Source organism: Poeciliopsis prolifica, unplaced genomic scaffold (assembly GCF_027474105.1).
Source record: "Poeciliopsis prolifica strain line A6 unplaced genomic scaffold, Auburn_PproV2 SCAFFOLD014, whole genome shotgun sequence".
Lineage (NCBI taxonomy): Eukaryota > Metazoa > Chordata > Actinopteri > Cyprinodontiformes > Poeciliidae > Poeciliopsis > Poeciliopsis prolifica.
In genome coordinates, this window is record NW_026562389.1 from 5089229 (window position 1) to 5107163 (window position 17935).

A 17935-nucleotide genomic window follows, 5' to 3' on the forward strand; every position below is an offset into this window, starting at 1 on the left:
AAAATCTGCTAGGTTCTGTTCAGTCCTCATTGGGAGGGTTGAATAAAATGATTAGTCTTCCACCAGAACAGAGCTATCTGTGTAATGAGTGTTGAGCAGAGACTATGGGATGATGGCCTGGTATAACCTAGAGCAGCAAAGAAGCCACTTCTCTGCAAGATTAATATCAAAGACGGATGGATATTCTTTATTAAATACCAGGATTAGACTACATAGTAATGGGCTAAAATTATTTTCTCCATTGAAGCCTCCTTCCATCCATTTTGGCCATCTGGAAAAAGTAATGTCCGGAAAAGAGATGCTAAGTGCCACCCCAAGTCTTATGTCTTGCCAAACTCAAAGGATCCTGGATCCACCCTCCAACCTCCTCCAGCAACTTTGCCTAAAAATCCTTCAGTAATTTGGTCTGACCAAATTACTTACCGCAAGGCCTTTCGAAGCCTTGCGGAGCACTTCGTCACAAGACAGAATTCATGAGTATGTGGCTCAGGTATCAATACAATGAAACTTTACATCCATTGCCATAAAATGTACCATATCTTTGCCCCAACAAGATTTTGTGTCTGTTGTGTCCAACTACAAACAACGATACAGTCAGAATGAGTGACCAGTCAGGAGTTGGTCCTGAAGCTAATATCCAAAGTGTTGGAGCAAAAGACGGATGCAGTATCAAAACTGTAAATATTTTTGCAACAAGGACTTGATGTATTTCTCAAGTAAAAGTTTTAAAAATAATTAGTAAATGTCTTTATGTCACTAAGTATTAATTAATGTTCGATAATTGAAAAATTTGTCAAAATTTTTATTTAGAGAAATTAAAAGTTTGACTTGCACATTTTTAGAAGTATCACAAAACAATGTTTGTATCACAAAACAATGTTTTTTTTCTTTTCATTTTTAAATACATATAGACTGTTCAGTATACAATTATTAAAATTATTTATACCATTTTAGTGATAAGTTATTTATCTTGGCAGGTTGTTTACTTTCTGCTTTTGGTTAATCTAGAGGGATTAAAAAAAATTTTTTTTTCACAATTTGTAAACCAGAATTTCTATCAGTGCTCACTGAGTAAGAAACAAGTTTGGTCAGAAAATATCACCTCATATTGTTCTGAGCACCACTGTTGATCCAGTGTTTGATCTGTAAGTAAATTCCTGTGTTCTTGAAACTGAGACCCTGCAGAGAGGGATGATGTAAGTGGCTTTTCAGGATGGGAAAGATAACATGACTAAGAGTCGACTGATCACCATAAAGCAGGATGCAGCAACCTCATCTTTTAGGTTACCAGACACTAAGGATGCAACAGCCAAGAACACATTAAATATTTAGATTAGATGACCAGGAGGAGAACGAGGCTGCCCAGGTTAGCTAGATGTATGTTTGCAAGTTACTGCGTTAACCCATGTTGTAATAATTTTTGAAGTCATTCCGGAACATTTTAAAAATTATTAAATTTATTTGGCTTTACCTTGGAGATCCCAGAATTGACGCAGATTGGCTCAACAAACAGCCCCAGTTGGGTGTACTTTGGAGTAACAAGGCTGGTCTGGTGGCTCTCATCTGGACTCCATCAGGTTTTGTGTCCTGAGGCGGGCAGACTGGCATCCCTGTACCAGGGCTGTTCCGTTATTAAAGCCTCCTCTGACCCAGCACACACAAAGGCCCCAGGGAACTCACAAACACACACACATGGTTCCCATAGGTCAGCTTAGTTGTTTGTCAGGTTTTGCGTTTGATTCCCTCATAGACCACATATGGATTTGAGCTTAAGTATCCCAGAGTGAGGTGCTTTCTTCTGTGCATAACATCTGCCTAATGATAGTGTACCAAAGGAGAGAGGCCAATATACTCAGAACGAGGCCAAGTAAAATCAGAGACACATGACAAAGCTAATTAAGGTGAATCTGCACAGTTTAAATTGTTAGCATGATGTGGCACATTAGGCAGAATGAACAGTTTACTTTTTTCTGAAACAAAACTGTTTGAATTTTAAAAAAAATTGATGCTGATACCGCAGAGACAAGCTGATACTATTATAGATGCAAAATGCTACAGATGTTTGTGTGTCTGTCCATCCTTCCATCACTATAACTGAACATGTGAACTACAGTACTCATCTTCCAGGAATTAGTCAAATTATGTCATGCTGGAACCACAACCTTCAGTGTATTTTGCTTGTATGTTCTGTGACAAATGATATAGTTCATAATTGGTCAACAAAATCAAAATGATACATGGACTTTAATATGCAGCATTACCTAAACATTTTGGTTCCACTGGGATGTCCCTTTGTGAAATGCAGTGTTAAGTTTTGCATGTTGCCTCAAAGTCACATTTTGGTCTGACTTGACCAGAGCCCTTTCGTCCATGTGTTTGCTGATTCCCTCCAGGGCTTTGAGGCAAACTGCAAATGTTACTTCTAAAAAATTTTTTCACAACAATGGATCCCTTGTCGCCACTCATTCATTAAGGCTGGACTTGTGGTGTGCATTACTAAAAGCTATGGGTCTCTGCAGCTCATCTGTAGTGACAAGGGACAACTTGGCTGTTTCTCTGCCCACCTTGCTCAGTCTGTCGCTTTAGGTGAATGGCCAAGGGATGGTAATATTTCAGATAGATCACACTTACAGTTTTCAGATGATGCATTGAATAGTTCTCAGAGAATTTCACCAAATTCTAATGTTGTTTTATAACCTAACTTGGCTTTAAATTTGACTTCATTTGAAATGTCAAGGCTGAAGACAGATGCACTTTCCATGTTTGAAAGCTGTTCAAAACACACTTTTTTATTGACAAAATTATGCAATTCTTTTGGATTAAATCATATATAATATCCAAAGGTACCATTTAACATCGGAGCTGTAACGCAACAAAATATGAGGTGCTTTCAAAATTGTCTGAAAACACTGTAAATTCATTCATATAATATTATTGACATGTCTCAAAAGTTTGCAGTGCTTAGTAAATGTTGGTCTTGTTTATTTACTAACAATGCTGCCTCTATTTTTATTGTGGTCTGCACATCACAATAAAATTTATTTTGTCAATTAAATAAAAACAATACAACAAACAAACAAAAGATGCTGCAGTAGCCAGTTTTCCATTTTTAGTTCAGTAGGTGTCATTTTCACAGTCAAAATCTAATTTATCCTCAGTATTCCCTTATTTTCAGCGGTTTAAATGCTTTTGCTGCCTGGACAGACTTTGGTGTCTCACATACAGTCTGATCACTATCAAAAAAGGGATAATGTTTCAAGAAAATAGAGAAGGAAATAGAAATACAACCAGTTTTCCTTTAGTGTTTTTTTTTTCAGCTGCAACTGTGGAAATTTCCAGTATTTTTACAGCTATGTTTTTGTGACCATGTTTTTTGTTTTTTGGAATTGTGCGAGATTGTTGCCAGAGCAGCAGCCTGCGGGGAAGGATCAGGAGTATATTTGTTTTGCTCTCTTGTTTCTTGTCCTGAACTTTGGAACGCAATTCTGAGGGATAGATGTATAAAGATACGCTAAATGCTAAAGCTGTGAGCAAGGATGGAGATGAGTTCGGAACCAGCTTCTGCAAATCTCACTTATATTGCATTTGGAAAAAGAAAAAGACGATAGGCGCATTCAGGTTTGCAAAGAATTTGCTCCCTGGCCTCTGAAGAAGTCCTGCAAATCTTGTGTGTCTGTCAGCATCATTTCAAGCCTCAAAACATCTGAGGACCTCACTGCCTCAAAGAGAAGAGAACTTAAAAGGCTTGAAGGTGTATCTGGACAGTTTTAGACGACTCTGTCTCTCAAACCAGCAGAGAATCTGTGTGCATCTGTCCTACTAGCTAAAAGCAAATACATATTTTTGGTGAGCACAGCACTACAATTTAAACTGAATTCGAAAGGCTCCCCAACTGTGTGACATATTTAAACAAAAATATTTTCTCAGATAAGTAAATACAAGAAGAATCCAGATTTTAGGAATTTTAAACAAAAGATCACAGAATTCTGCAGACTAATATGAATATGAATCAAAATCTTTACGGAATAATTGAAAATTGTGCAAACTTTACTCCACTAATCAATACAAATGGACCTATTTCCACCTCTGTGGAGAAAAGGGATACTGCAAAGGAAGTGCTGATAGCATTTGCTTTATTTGAGTCCCCAGTTAAAATCCTGGGGTTAGCAAGTCTTTTTCTCTGGCTGCAGATTGTTGACAGGGTACTAAAACAGGGGCTCAAGGAAAGCAATGTATTTTATAAAGAATGAAAAATGAAAGCACATGAAACTGACCGTGTAAGATTTATTGGCTTAGTAATGTCACTAATATCTTTTACAGTTTCCAAATATATTGTCGTTAAGGCTGCAATAAAATTGTCCATCTTGAGCCTCCCTCCCCTTGAGGACTAAATTTTTCAGCGACTCTCATTGGCTAACAGCCACTCAGACACCTGAGTCACAGAGGAAGGCTGAGGTCTGGCGATTGAAACTGGATAGCCTCATTGCATTACAGCATTTCAGGAGAGATAACACACGGCGATAAAGCCTTAAAGGGAAAAAGAGAGGCCTTTGCAAGATGGTAGAGATAAAGCAACTATCCAGACTGGAAGCAACAATGGTAACTTAATATGATTTTTATCTTCAGAGATAGAAGAGGGCAGACACTTGTTGAGATTATCACATCTTAATGGGTCAATTTCAATTTGTAATACTTATCCCCTTCACACTCAACCATAAAACCACAGATGTGCCAGATATAAAAAGCAAAAACAATTGAAGTAGATGTTCCACATAAATCTTTCACCACAACACAAAGAAATGTGTACAAAAGTGTGAAAGAGAACATCTATCAAAAATGTTCAGTTATTTTAAAATGTACTTTTTTTTTATTGCAGTGTGAGCTTAGAATTACTGAATCAGAATCGTTGATTCAGGCAAAAACAAAAGCACAAACTTGTCCTCCCTGTAGGTTTACTAACTTCATCTGTACTTGAAGCTGTGAATTTCCTCTCATTTATACAAGGGATGAACCCAAGCAGGAAAAGTGCATCAATCTTTAAACCATTGAAACTGAAAAAGGATATTCTAATTTTATATTGTATTTATTTGAAATATTCACATACAACATTTATAAGAAATGCTAAGTGAATATTTCCTAAACCAAAAAACTGTTAACATTCTTTTAATTCCTTCAGAAATAATTAATTTGAAACTGTAATGTCCCTTAATGCGCCCTTGTGGGTGGTGCCAGGCTCATTTTGATGTATGGAGTTCGCTGTGAGCATCCCTGCTGATTTTCACACAACCATCCTTCAAGTTTGCAGAAAACGTGCAGTAAATTGCAGATGTGTGGATGAAAATGCTTTGTGGATGTCAGAAGTCAAGGGAAAAGAATTGTAGACCAGGTCTTGTTGTTAGAATAGCAACATTAGTTCAGATAGTCACTTGTTATAACATTTTTGAACTCACAAAACCTTGAACGATGAGGCAGATGGGCTAGAGGAGCAGAGGACCACCCGGGGTGCCATTCCTGTCAGTTAAGAACAGGAAACTGAGGCTACAATTTCCACAACCTCAACAAATTAGATTGTTACAGATTCCAAACATGTTTACTTGTCTGATTAGATTTGATTTCACTCAAGTTTCAAAAACCCGCAAAAAGTGGACCTGTTCAAACTGGTATTCACCTCTGCTGGTGGTGCAATGTCACACTATAGCATGCATTCTTGGAGACCCTTTGGACCTCAACTGGCCAAACTATTGCTACTGACCATGTCCATTGCTTCATGACCACATGACTTCTTGCCGATGTCTAGGTCCTGTAGTATAAAGCTCAAATAATCTCAAACCGATTCCTTAAATATGATAGGGAGTTCATTGTACTCAATTAGGTAAAAAGAAATGAAAGTTCTTAACTATCTATTTTGATACTGAAAAGAAGAGTCAGAATATTTTGAAGACAAAAATACTTTACTTATTTCAGGGCTGCAATGCAGCAGGATCTAGGCTTCAACATTACATGCAGAGAGATAAATATGGCCAAGTGGGCATTTTTTGCTCTAACACACAGTTTAAAGCACTAATCACATTAACCAATAAAGCAATCATCATCACAATCAACATTTGAAGGAACAGAACCGTTACCATCATGCTGCTTCTTCCTGCCCAGCACCATCAACAAAGATAAACCCTGTCATCACCTCTCACCTACTCTCATATGTTACTTTGTTTGGAAGGGATTCCCACATACAAACACACACACACAGAGCAGTGCTTGCTCCCATATGTTAGAGGGAAGTTGAATTTACTCAATTTTGGAGTGAGTAACCTTCACAGAACACACTATTATTTATTTTGGTGTCACTCTGCCGGTAATGAATTTGTCAAATCAAGGAAAGGGCAAGAACAACTGGGCTCAACCCCAGGACCTCCCCAGACATTTTTTGCATGAAGGTGGAGTCATTGGGAAGAGGAGAGGAAGTGGGATGAGAGGAAAAAAACAAAAGGAGCAGGACAACCGAAGAGAACAGATGGATTGTCTGACATGCAGCTGGATGTTTAGGTTCTGAGTACAATGTTTGCTGAACAAAACTCCTGAGGACAAATCAAGATTTATCTACTTCAAACAGGTTGATGTGAGACAACCCATTTTTATTTTTGGGTGGACATTGTTGTAAGGTTTGGTATGCATTTTACTAGGATATTAAGGTTTTTCTCTCCAACTATGAACTGCCTGGAAATTCAATGATCTCTTAGGAACAACTCAGGATATCAATTTAAGCATCACGGGCAACAACGAAAGAACTGCTGATCATAAGGATAACCCTGGTTTGTTTCTGAAATCTATGACAGATTTTTTTTTTTTTTTTTGCAATAATCAGTCTTTCATTTTCAGTTTGGAAATATCCACTTTTAACACACAGATTTGGGTGTATTTCTCAGGTTTTTAACATTCAAATTTTATTCAGCTGGATATCCTAAAACTTTATGCAGGTGGTGAAAAGTTTGGACACTGCAGTGCGATCACCTCAGCCAGTCTGGAGTGTGGAGGGCTCCCCTCCCTGCCCTCGTAGTTTCTCCTCACCCCCAGCAGCATGTCCCAGGCTCTAAGGCTGCCTCTAGTCCTCCTCACTGCACACTACCATGATCAGATGGGCTGCTGGAGGGAGTAAGGCTGCATTTGCCTCGTTCTGCTCCTGGGCTGGCTTGGGGGCTTACTCTGGCTCCGGGACCAGCTACCGATCAAGGTCATCAGGACTGCTTTCTTCCCTGACTTTCTCTGTGTTGGTTGCTCTCCTGGCTTTCTCCCTGTGCTTTCCTGAAGTTGCGTGTCGTCAGAACGGCAGAGACAGACTGAGGTCCCCCGACTTGGAAACATCTGGGGCTCCACTGAACATTTCAGAGAGCAAATTAATCTCTAGACCTAGAGCCACCAGGGGCCCGCCTGGTCAGGCTGGAGGACCGCAGGGGAGGCATGTGCGCAGCTACAATCACCTTCAAGGAGACATACGTAGAAGAAAGTTGTTCTCTTTCCAGAAATTTTTCCTGAGGATCGATAGGAATGGACAAGTCAATGGAACCAAGAGCAAGGATGACCCACTCAGTAAGTAAAACCTCTTAATATGTAAAGATAAAATCAGAGGAGGGGAGCCAATTCTGAAGATGGGGACCTCATCATGTATAAACTATTAATTCAGCACTAAGTTTTAAAGAATATGAAACTACCTGGCTATGATAAATAAAACATATTATCCCAGGCTGCTGGTTTGACAGAAGAATTTTCAATTTGAGTTGTCCTTTTGTTTTAAACCAGACATCTCACTGATATCTCTTCTGTCCAAACACTCAGCACAATGATGGTAGCTCTCAGTTGGCTTAAAAAGGAACAGGAGCAGATAACTGGGCCATTATCAAGCAGTCTTCATAACCCAGGGTAAACAGCATTGATAAGAACCACAGAGGAAAAGGGCTGGTGCAAGGGGTGCGGGGGGGCACATGAATGTCAGGCTCATTGATATTTTAGGCTCCTTTTCTTTTCCTCTTTCTGTTGTCTCTCACTCACATTGCTGTTCTGCAAGCACAGGTTGGAGTAAATTACACATTCTCAGTCAAATTTGGGACAATTGTTTGACTTTTTCTCCTCTAAGAAACGTGTCTTTAGAAGTAATTACACGTTGTTTGTTTCACTGGATCTGTCAGTAAGGCAGCATTCTCATTTGTAACCCAGCATTCCCATCAAGCTTCGTGTGTGTGCGCCTATCAGGCACCCGCATGTTCTCCATGGGTGTGTGATCATAACGTAGAAGATATTAATGCATGCTCTCAATTTTTCATGTATGTCTATGGAAGTATGGAAGGAATCGATGAAATGTCGATCAATGGATAGAAAAGTAAGAAAATGGGCAAAGAAAATGTGCAAAACCAGTTCAAAAAACATGCAGTGTTTTAAACTGGTTAGCTGAACAAATCTGGTGATTCTTTTGGTAGATAAGATGTCAAGAGTGCCTTTGAAAATTAGAATATGCCAATGGTGTGATAAACCAGCTGTGGCAGAAATTACAGTGAAGACCAAAATTTTTTGAATCTGACATATTGATGATGCATGACAGAACTATGACGAGAGTCATGCAAGGAATCATGTAAAGTACATTGGCAGAGAAACTTACATACACAAATTGTCACAGATATTTCTCTCCCTCTTTTGCACTATTGTTATCTTCTTTGCAACTCAGTAGTAAATTATTAGGCTGGCTTGGATTTTTTGAGACATAATGTTTAGGGCAGCTGTTTATCACACATAGGCACCACTTTGACAGTATTTACACAATTGTGACTCAAATATTTCTAAAATATAGCTGCTCTTGTTACACTATGCAAGTGCTCTGTGGGTGGGATTGGAGATTCCCTCATCTTGGGATGCCAAATGTTTGAAACTGAAAGTGAAACTGATACAATGACATATTCAGAATAATTCAGGTAATATTTATCTATTTACTTATAGCTCACTGACATTTCATTTCGAGATGGCCATTTGATCTTGAACACTGGAAAAAATATGGTAATTCATGACATTGGAACAAAAATAATCAGCCCTGTCCTGATAAACGTGGAACTCTGTGAATTTAACACTCCTGATCCCAATACATATTATCATTAAAGCCATTAAAATGCATCATAAAAAGCATAAATGTTTGAAAGACAGGACTTGATGGCTCGCTGAATTGGCTTTCTTAGCCTCAACAGAAACTAAAATTTGGCTTTCATAGAACTTTACTTTCCTGTCAAATTTTCAAAATGAAGCTTAAAATAGTTATCTATTCAGACCCCTAAATATTTGTACAAAATGCTAAATCAAACTCTGAATCCTAAAGACCAGTGATGGATAGAATAGAAATTGCAGTTTTGAATTAGAAAACATGCTAATTATTTTACATTCAAATGTAACTCAGCAATAATTAAATGTTGTTTTAATAAGTGTGGATTCAACAGCTTGTCATCTGCAAAAAACTTTACATGACACATGCACAGGTTCAGACGTGTTCTTCATTTTCCCAGCCTTCCAGTCGCACAGTCAGTGTATATAAGAAGCTTTATTTCTCCTCTTGGAGGAGCCTGACCACACATTCAATCAAAGTGACTAAAGGGAAATAGCATGGGGGAAGCAGAATGTCAGGGCAGATGTTTGTTTGGACAAGGTCATGACAGAAGAAACTTTATTGAAGTGATGCCTTTACTGCTACCTTTGTTAGCAGATTCTTTTAAGTCGTAAAGCTTGAGTGGTGCAAGGAAGCCTGACACAGTTTTTTTTTTTTTGTGCAAATTTACCTTGTGTTTGTTTGGAGGGTAATTTGCTCCTTTGTCTTTATTTTTACTGAATCAGTGTGTTTCCTTTTCTTTCTTTTTTTTTTTTCTTGAAAAGTCATTTAGTCTTTGCAGTGATGAACACCAGGGTGGGAGGTGAAAGGGAGATCCTCTAGAGGTACAAGTTCATGAATAAGCTGACTGAACGTCATTGTAGGCACATCAAAGGTGTGCATCTTCAGTATCAATGGTGGTGCCATGAACAAGCTCTGTCCTAAGGGGGTCTAGGGACACTGTGTGTGGATTATTTACCATGTGAACTATCAGGTTCACATGGTAAAGAATACTACTCAACAGCAGCTTCAGTCTTCTTTTTCTGGCCCCTAGGGCTAGGCATGATCCCAGAAATGACATCTTTTGTAGAGGACCCCTCATGGTCTCTTGAAGTGACAAGCAGGATTTTCCTTCCTATTCTGCTTACAAAATGATACATTTGGTTTATTTGGTCTATTTTAAATGGTGCATTGGATGTGAAGATATTTGGTTTCAAGTGTTGCAGTTGACTCTGCAGAGACCCGGCTCTCTCTGTGTTACAGAGCCAGTATCCAGCCTCCCACAGATTTATGGGGATGCCAGTGTAAAACTGTCCCACATGGCTTTCCAGCCCGCCAGGGGCCTGTGCAGAGGTTACAGAGGCAGTCAGAATGGGAGGGAGAGAAAGTTCTGAAGTCAGCTAAGTAGCTATCTCCATGGTCTGAGTGTGCAATTAAAATATCTATGATTCACAGCTGACTTCTTTTATATTTATAGGCAACTAGTAAGTTTAAGTGATGAGTGAAAGATTGCCAAATAAGACCCAGTCTAACGCCTGGTGGTGAAACAGTTTAGCTCATGATCTTTGATGGTGTGAGAGGGGGAGCCTGTCAAGAAAGAGTGTTAGTGTATGCATGGGATGAAGGCCATGTGTTCAGCGCACTTTGCGACATAGCTCATGAAGAGTGTCTGAGAGTGTATGTCATTTTCCAGTTAAATGTGCTGAATGCACATTGATCTTTTTCATCAAAGCAAATAACGACAGTGGTCTTCTGGGTGTCTGAAAAAAGACAGAAAACTTTTCACATGGGGTCTCAAGTGTGGCCAGAATTAAGCTGATTGCTCGGTCTGCACAGGTTTTGTTAAATGGATTTTCTCATCAGAAACAGGTCGGCAAAAAAATAGTTGCTGAAATGGAAGATTTTTCTACTTTGTGGTCAAATTCAGATGAGCAAAAAAAATACAATTTTGAATTTATTTTCATGTTTAAGATAAAGAAGCAAAAGATCACTTGAAAAGAAACAAGTGATCAATGTTAGTATCTTTTAATATTTTCCATATAATATACTGTGATGCAGGAAGGGTTGTTTTCTCCTGTATGACTCAAAGATGTCCCACATTTCTTTAACAGTAGAATAAATATAGATGCTCAAGAGCATGTAAAACCTGGAAAAAATTGTGGTATGAGTATTACACATTAGATATACTATAACTACCTTTCATGTGCACCACTGCTAGAAAATTTACACAAATGCTCTCTCAAAATTCACAAAAGTGATACCATAACAAAAGAATGATATCTGGGGGTGACAGGGCAACAGGAATAGGAGTTCATCCTGTAATTGGTGAGTTGCTGGTTTGTAGCCCAGCTTCACCTGACTTAGTCATTGTGTCCTTGGTCAAGCTATTTCACTGCTCTGCCTGCTGGTGGTGGTCAGAGGGCCCAGTGTCTCAACTGCATCACAGTCTCGCTTCTGTCAGACTGCCCCACTGTTTGGCTACAGTGTAACAACTTTGTAGTTATCATACATGTGAATGAATGTAGTGTATAGCACTTTGGAATCATCTGGGCTGAATAAAGCAAAGTGCAAGTACAGGACATTTTCTGTTCACCTAAAATCATTTTGTGCAATGCAAACGTTCTACATGGCACATTAATCTGTCCTGATGAATTTGCTTTGAAAAGTGAAAAAAAAAAAAAAAAAATATATATATATATATATAGATATATAGATAGATAGATAGATAGATAGATAGATAGATAGATAGATAGATAGATAGATAGATAGATAGATAGATAGATAGATAGATAGATAGATAGATAGATAGATAGATAGATAGATAGATATAGATAGATAGATAGATAGATAGATAGATAGATAGATAGATATATATCTATATATATAGCTAGATAGATAGATAGATAGATAGATAGATAGATAGATAGATAGATAGATAGATAGATAGATAGATAGATAGATAGATATCTATATATCTATATATCTATATATCTATATATCTATATATCTATATATATATATATATATATATATATATTATATATATATATATATATATATATATAACTGGTTAGATTAGACACTTGTATCATGTATCATGTATCATGTATCATGGCAACCTAGTTTTCTTTTTGTTTGTTTTTTCTGACACAATTACAAACTGTACATTTTCCACCTTAAAGTTGAATTTTACATACTTGGCAAGATAAGAAACAGTGTGAAAGCAACCTTTGGGTAAAAAAAAAACAAAACAACAAAATGCTACAAGCTGCTAAGTGCAACAATTTAGTTTTTGGCATACCACTGTGGAAAAAAAGCCCACCTTCAGTTCCTTCTGGCTTAATCTGTTTCACAACCAGCATGTAATTAGGTGCTGTAATTCCAAACAGGAAATGCATATAATATTCAAAGGGAAAACAAAAGCCACAATATAAAAATTTCCTTTGAGGTTGCCTCTTAAAAATGTAGTTATTGGTTATTTTCCTCCAACATTTGTAGAAAAGCACATTCACCTGTTACATTTACTTTTGTGTGCGTATGTTGAGTGTGTGTGTGTCCATGCATGCATATGTGCACATTAGCACGCGTGCACATGTGTATATACAACCTGTCTCGCCCCTGCCTCCGGTGGCTGACTTTGATCAGTGATCATTACAGCCTTTCTAATCCTCACTCCACCCCCAGTCTCACTGTCATGGCTCCTCTGTCCTCCTCTGTTCTCCTTTCTTTCATCCCTCCCATGTTTACAGGGCAGCCAGAGACTGCCATAGATTGTCTTACATCCTCACTCCATACCTGACATCCGATCCCTTACAGAAAACCAGCTCCACTCAGATCTTCAATGGCCGTTGTGTCACAGTCCCCACTACCGCCTTGCGGCTTCAGACCTCACAGCCCTGAGGTGCCACCGTTTGAACTAGAAACTGATACAGCCAAGACATCACGGACAAGGAGGGAAGTTGCTGTATATTTAAGAGGTGTATTTGTTCTTTTGGAGGGGGTGGTGGCACACCTGGACTCTCCACTGTCCACTCATGTACACGGCTGGAGACCTCAGGCAGAGGAGAGTGGGAGCGACAGTGGACTAGAGCGCCACACAAACAGTCATCAGACACAGACTGGACTGCAGATCTGATCAAAGGATGTCATTGACTCTCCGGAGTTCACGCCCCCACGCCGGTCTCCGTCTGTGTGCGTGTGTGTGTGTGTCTGTGTGTGCCTACACATGGATGCTTATCGAGATAAAATAACGACAGCTCACAGGAAGTGTGGAAAGGAAGTCAGGGAGGGCGGCAAGAAATCAAACATGTCATGGGAACCAGCAGGACTCTCTCACAAACACACACCAACAGCAAAACACGAGACAAGTGGGCTCTGTGGTCAGAGGACACATTAGGAAGTTATATCTCTCTGACCTCTGATACTGAGACCACACAAATAATCGTGGCTGTCTGCAGGAAAAACACACGCTTGTTACCCCAGGTATAAATTAACCCCTCTGCCAGCCTATGAGAAACCCAAATTATTTGTGTAGCCTAAATACCAAACAGAGCATAAACAGCCAGAGATTCTCTGTGGAATCCACCTATTAATTTTCCAACAAAATGACCTGTGCAGCTGGAATCTGTTACGCAGGTGTAGGCTGTAAACTAACTTTATAATATCACCAAAATGATAAATGTGCTCAGGAATAATTGTAACCTTAAAAAGAACTCCCACATATTCCCACATGTAAATGTACTGCACTTTGAAGGTTGCTAGTCATTCAGATCCAGGGCTCTCAAACAAGTAAATCTGCTGGTATTTGGGCTGCCCGAGGCGGTACTCCAACATCTTAATAGCGCTTATTTACAGAAAAGATATGAATAAATTAATAGCGCTGTAGAGTGGATAAACACAGGCAGCATAAAAGATGAGTCAGAATCAACCCCAGGTGTAAGGTGCTGCTCTGGCCCAGAGGACAACAGGGTGCTGCCAAGATTGAATTGTTTTGCAGAATATAAATCTAAAGCGCTCTTGTTTCTGAAATTATGTTTTTCAACAGTAAGCAGATTTTTAAATCTGCTCCCCACTTTTCAAATAGAAAATGTGCCAGTTTTCTTTTTATTATTTTATAATGTTTCTTTTTTTTCATAACTAATTAAAACTTCTTGAAATAATGGTACACTGGACACAAGCAGAAAACAAAATAATCTTATCTGCACAATCTTCTTACAGCTGTCACAGTCTAAACATAATTTTACTCTAACGCAGTTTATGGAAAATATATAACTTTATGTCATGATTTTATTTTATCTATCCATTTAAAGAAATAATGAGAGGTCTCTGAAGTGACTAACATGAGGGTCACAAAAAACATTGTTGCAATTCATGAAATTCATTCTCATTGTGCAGTTTATAGATATCCAAAGGTTACACAATTAAATGAAAAAATTAAAAATAAAATAAAAATAATCTGTCAGTTTTGGGTTGGGATGGAGACAAAAAAAATCAAAATTAATTTATATATAATGTATAAAATACAATTGTTTTCATTTTTAAACACATTTGTCTTATTGGCAAAAATTCTACACATTTATTTCCCCACATATTTGATTATTTTATGGTTGTTTGTCAGTAAAATCTGAAAACCAATTGTGTTAAAGTCCCAGAGTACAAATTATGAAGCTTGAAATTTTTTTAAAGATGATCTGGTTGCTGCAAAACCTCACATCACATTCGAGTCATTCAAATGCTTGAGACTACTTACAATGGACTTCTCTGTATTTTTTTTTCGCACGCACTAAAGAAGTGTGTAAAAAATATATATATATATAAATATATGGGATATGCAGATCTGAATTTGATGTCATCTTGTAAATGTTCCAGCAATCCAGAGATTCTTTATGAAGTCATGGTGCATGCAAGGGGATTGTTTGTTTATTTTGATAATCACGAATAATGATGTAACCTTTTTTTGTATTTCTTAGGTATTTTGGAAATCACATCAGTGGAAGTGGGAGTGGTGGCCATTAAAGGGCTGAACAGCAACCACTATCTGGCCATCAGCAGGAAAGGAGAGCTGTATGGAGCGGTTAGTATCCAAGTCAGAGGTCAATCTGAATGCTCCACAGAGACAGATAGTGTTAGATTGTGCGGTTTTTATCACAGGCAACCTGATCTTTACCTCCATGCCAGTTGGATCAAATCCACAGTCAGGCCTGTGGACACATGCACACCTGCAGGAGAGCTATGCAATCACAGAGCTTGTCCAAAAACAAAATGCAGAATAGGGCAAAGCATGCAGAATCCATTAAAGGAGTGGTTTGGATATTTTGAAGTGAGATTCTGTGAAGGTATTGTCAATAATAGTTATCTTACGTCTAGTAGAAAATTGGCAGATTGCTGTAAGCTTGTAGAAAATTAAATGATTCACAGCATGATGTTGTCTGTCATACTGACTCTTTATCTCAGCTGCTTTTAGCCATTTAAAACAATTCAAACAAATATAAAAAAATTACTGAATTTTAAAAATCTTAGCATACAAGAAACTTGAGTTTGCTCCTGGTTTCGTAGATGATCAATGTCCATTTTACAATGGGAGATTTTGTAGATAATTAAAGTGTCACTCAGAAACAACTGAAATTGCATGCTGGTGAAAATAAAATATTCCTTTAAACCTAAATTTTTCTTAGCTGGATACAAATTTGGTGATGTCATAATTTAGTTATTTGAGGACAACTTACTTTACTGAGGAGTTGACAATGTAGATTTACGTTATTTACGTGTTTGGCCAACATAATAACAAACTCAATAGTGTTTGTGAAAATGCAGATGGTTAATGTCCATTGTTTGTACCATGCATCATGATTAAGTGCATTTTCTGCTTGAATTGCTCTAAATTATAAATATAAGTTCAAATGTGTTGTTTCCTACTTAAGAAGTTCTACTTTTCTACACACTCACAATAATCTCATAGGAATGCACTTTAGAGCTTAAGGAGGAGTGTTTTAGAGCAAAAATTGATCTGTGCTGGAAAATTACCTTTTTCTCACCTCGTCTGACACAAACATGCGTCTGATTTTTCAGAGAGAGTTTGGTGTCGACTGCAAGCTGAAGGAGCGCATCGAGGAGAACGGCTACAACACCTACGCATCGGCTGAGTGGAAGAACAAGAAGCGGCAGATGTTCGTGGGGCTGAACGTCCATGGGAAGCCGTTGAGGGGAATGAAAACCCGGAGGAAGAAAACAGCAACCCACTTCCTTCCAATAATGGTGTGAACCAAGGAGCCCACCTGGAGTGGAAACAGATACACAGAGCACTGGACATGAGAGGTTTTAAATACCAGACAGCCATGAATTAAAGACATGTGTTGAAAAATCTCTCATTTGGGAAAAGAAAAAGGCACTAACACTGTTAAACGAAGTGAACTCTGACTAGGTTGAGATTGCTTATTTCCTTTAGGTGAGAGATGTTAATCTGAGTTTTGAGTGGCACCAAAAGCAGGGGTCATCTTTATTTTTTTTACTGTGCCAAACAGTTTGAAGCTGAAGTCTGTGGACAACAGAGAAGATACTATCCAAGCTAGATGTATCGAAATATGGTATATATAATCCAACTTCTCCAGAGAGGCAGGGAAAAAGGTCTGGCAGAAAATGGCAAAGGTAAAAATCTGATTATCATGACAACATTAAATATTAAGAATCAAAGCACATTTAAAATAACTGTTTGATATTTAACCACTGAGTTTTTGGCTGAATTTTATTGATTTATTTATTTTTGTGAGATATTTAACTGGAAGGAACACCAGCAATCCTCTGCGTTCTACTTTTTATAGGATCTCTCTATCATGTGAAAATAAAACTATGATTCTTCTCTGCAGCAGTGTGGATGTTTGTTCCTTCTCACACAAAGGGCACAGAAAGCTGCAGAAAGAAAAAAAGCAAAGTATCAGCACATGTCCTGAGAAACACTGGCAAGCATTCAGGTCAGGGTAGGTTTCACTCTTATCTGGCTTACTCTGAGGTAGGGAGGGACAAATAGCAGTCATTAATGCTCGACCAGATCCTCCATGTGGAAACCATTCTGCTGATGATTAGTCCCCAAACAAACAGGGAAACAAACCACAACAAAATTGCGGGGAGGAAACTTCCCTGGTGTGACCTGTAGATATTAACATCATTTCCTAATGTCATCCCAATGGGATGACATTAGGATTACTGATTGTGGAACAGATAGAAATCAACTAGACATTTCATAATAATAAAATAAAAAATAAAATCAGCTTTGTCACGCTTATCCAGCTCCTCTATGCAAAGGAGGCTTAAGGAGGAGGATCTGAGTGTGTGTGAGAGGGGAGAAAAAAGAGATATGACCTGCGTCTGACCGCCCACTTCCCTCAGCAATCATTTACAAACACACTAATCAATGACAGCTGTCTTAATGGCAGATGAAAAGACTGTGCGGGGAACATTAACACCACAGGCTTCCGGGCCTCATGTTCTCTTATCCTGCCTTTTAGAGCATCTATCTCTGAACAAACAGTTAAAAAAAACAGAGGAGGAGTGGAAGAGGAAGACAGAGACATGGAAGAAGGACAGACAGACGCAACATCTTCTTTCTGAAACAATAAAGATAGAAAGTTTTTAAATTAAATAAAATCTTAAACATGTGATGTGCAATTGTATTCACCTCACTTCATTTTTGATATCCTTAAATTAAAACCGCCTTTGTTTCTGGTTTCTTTGAGGAAAACCAACACCAAGGACACCAAGCAGTAGGAATGAAGTCATGTAAATGTTTAAAGTTTGTCTGAAATCAAGAAATGCTAAGATCGAGAC

General features: G+C 38.3%; 1 protein-coding gene across 1 annotated transcript; it reads left to right on the forward strand.

Annotated features, from left to right (window-relative positions):
* Positions 1-6940: 6940 nt before the first annotated feature.
* fgf10b (fibroblast growth factor 10b) lies at positions 6941-16911 on the forward strand. The gene is made up of 3 exons (XM_055039506.1): positions 6941-7584; positions 15085-15188; positions 16184-16911. Exons 1-3 carry the CDS (start codon positions 7125-7127, stop codon positions 16373-16375), a joined length of 756 nt encoding a protein of 251 aa, XP_054895481.1. The 5' UTR covers positions 6941-7124; the 3' UTR covers positions 16376-16911.
* The last annotated feature ends 1024 nt before the right edge of the window (positions 16912-17935 follow it).

What these genes read in the sequence shown, in the direction of transcription:
- fgf10b (XM_055039506.1), top strand. Translation starts at nt 7,125, where the DNA reads ATGATCAGATGGGCTGCTGGAGGGAGTAAGGCTGCATTTGCCTCGTTC. An exon ending in GAGCAAGGATGACCCACTCA is followed by an intron (nt 7,585 to 15,084) that starts GTAAGTAAAACC and finishes TGTATTTCTTAG; the next exon opens with GTATTTTGGAAATCACATCA. An exon ending in AAGGAGAGCTGTATGGAGCG is followed by an intron (nt 15,189 to 16,183) that starts GTTAGTATCCAA and finishes CTGATTTTTCAG; the next exon opens with AGAGAGTTTGGTGTCGACTG.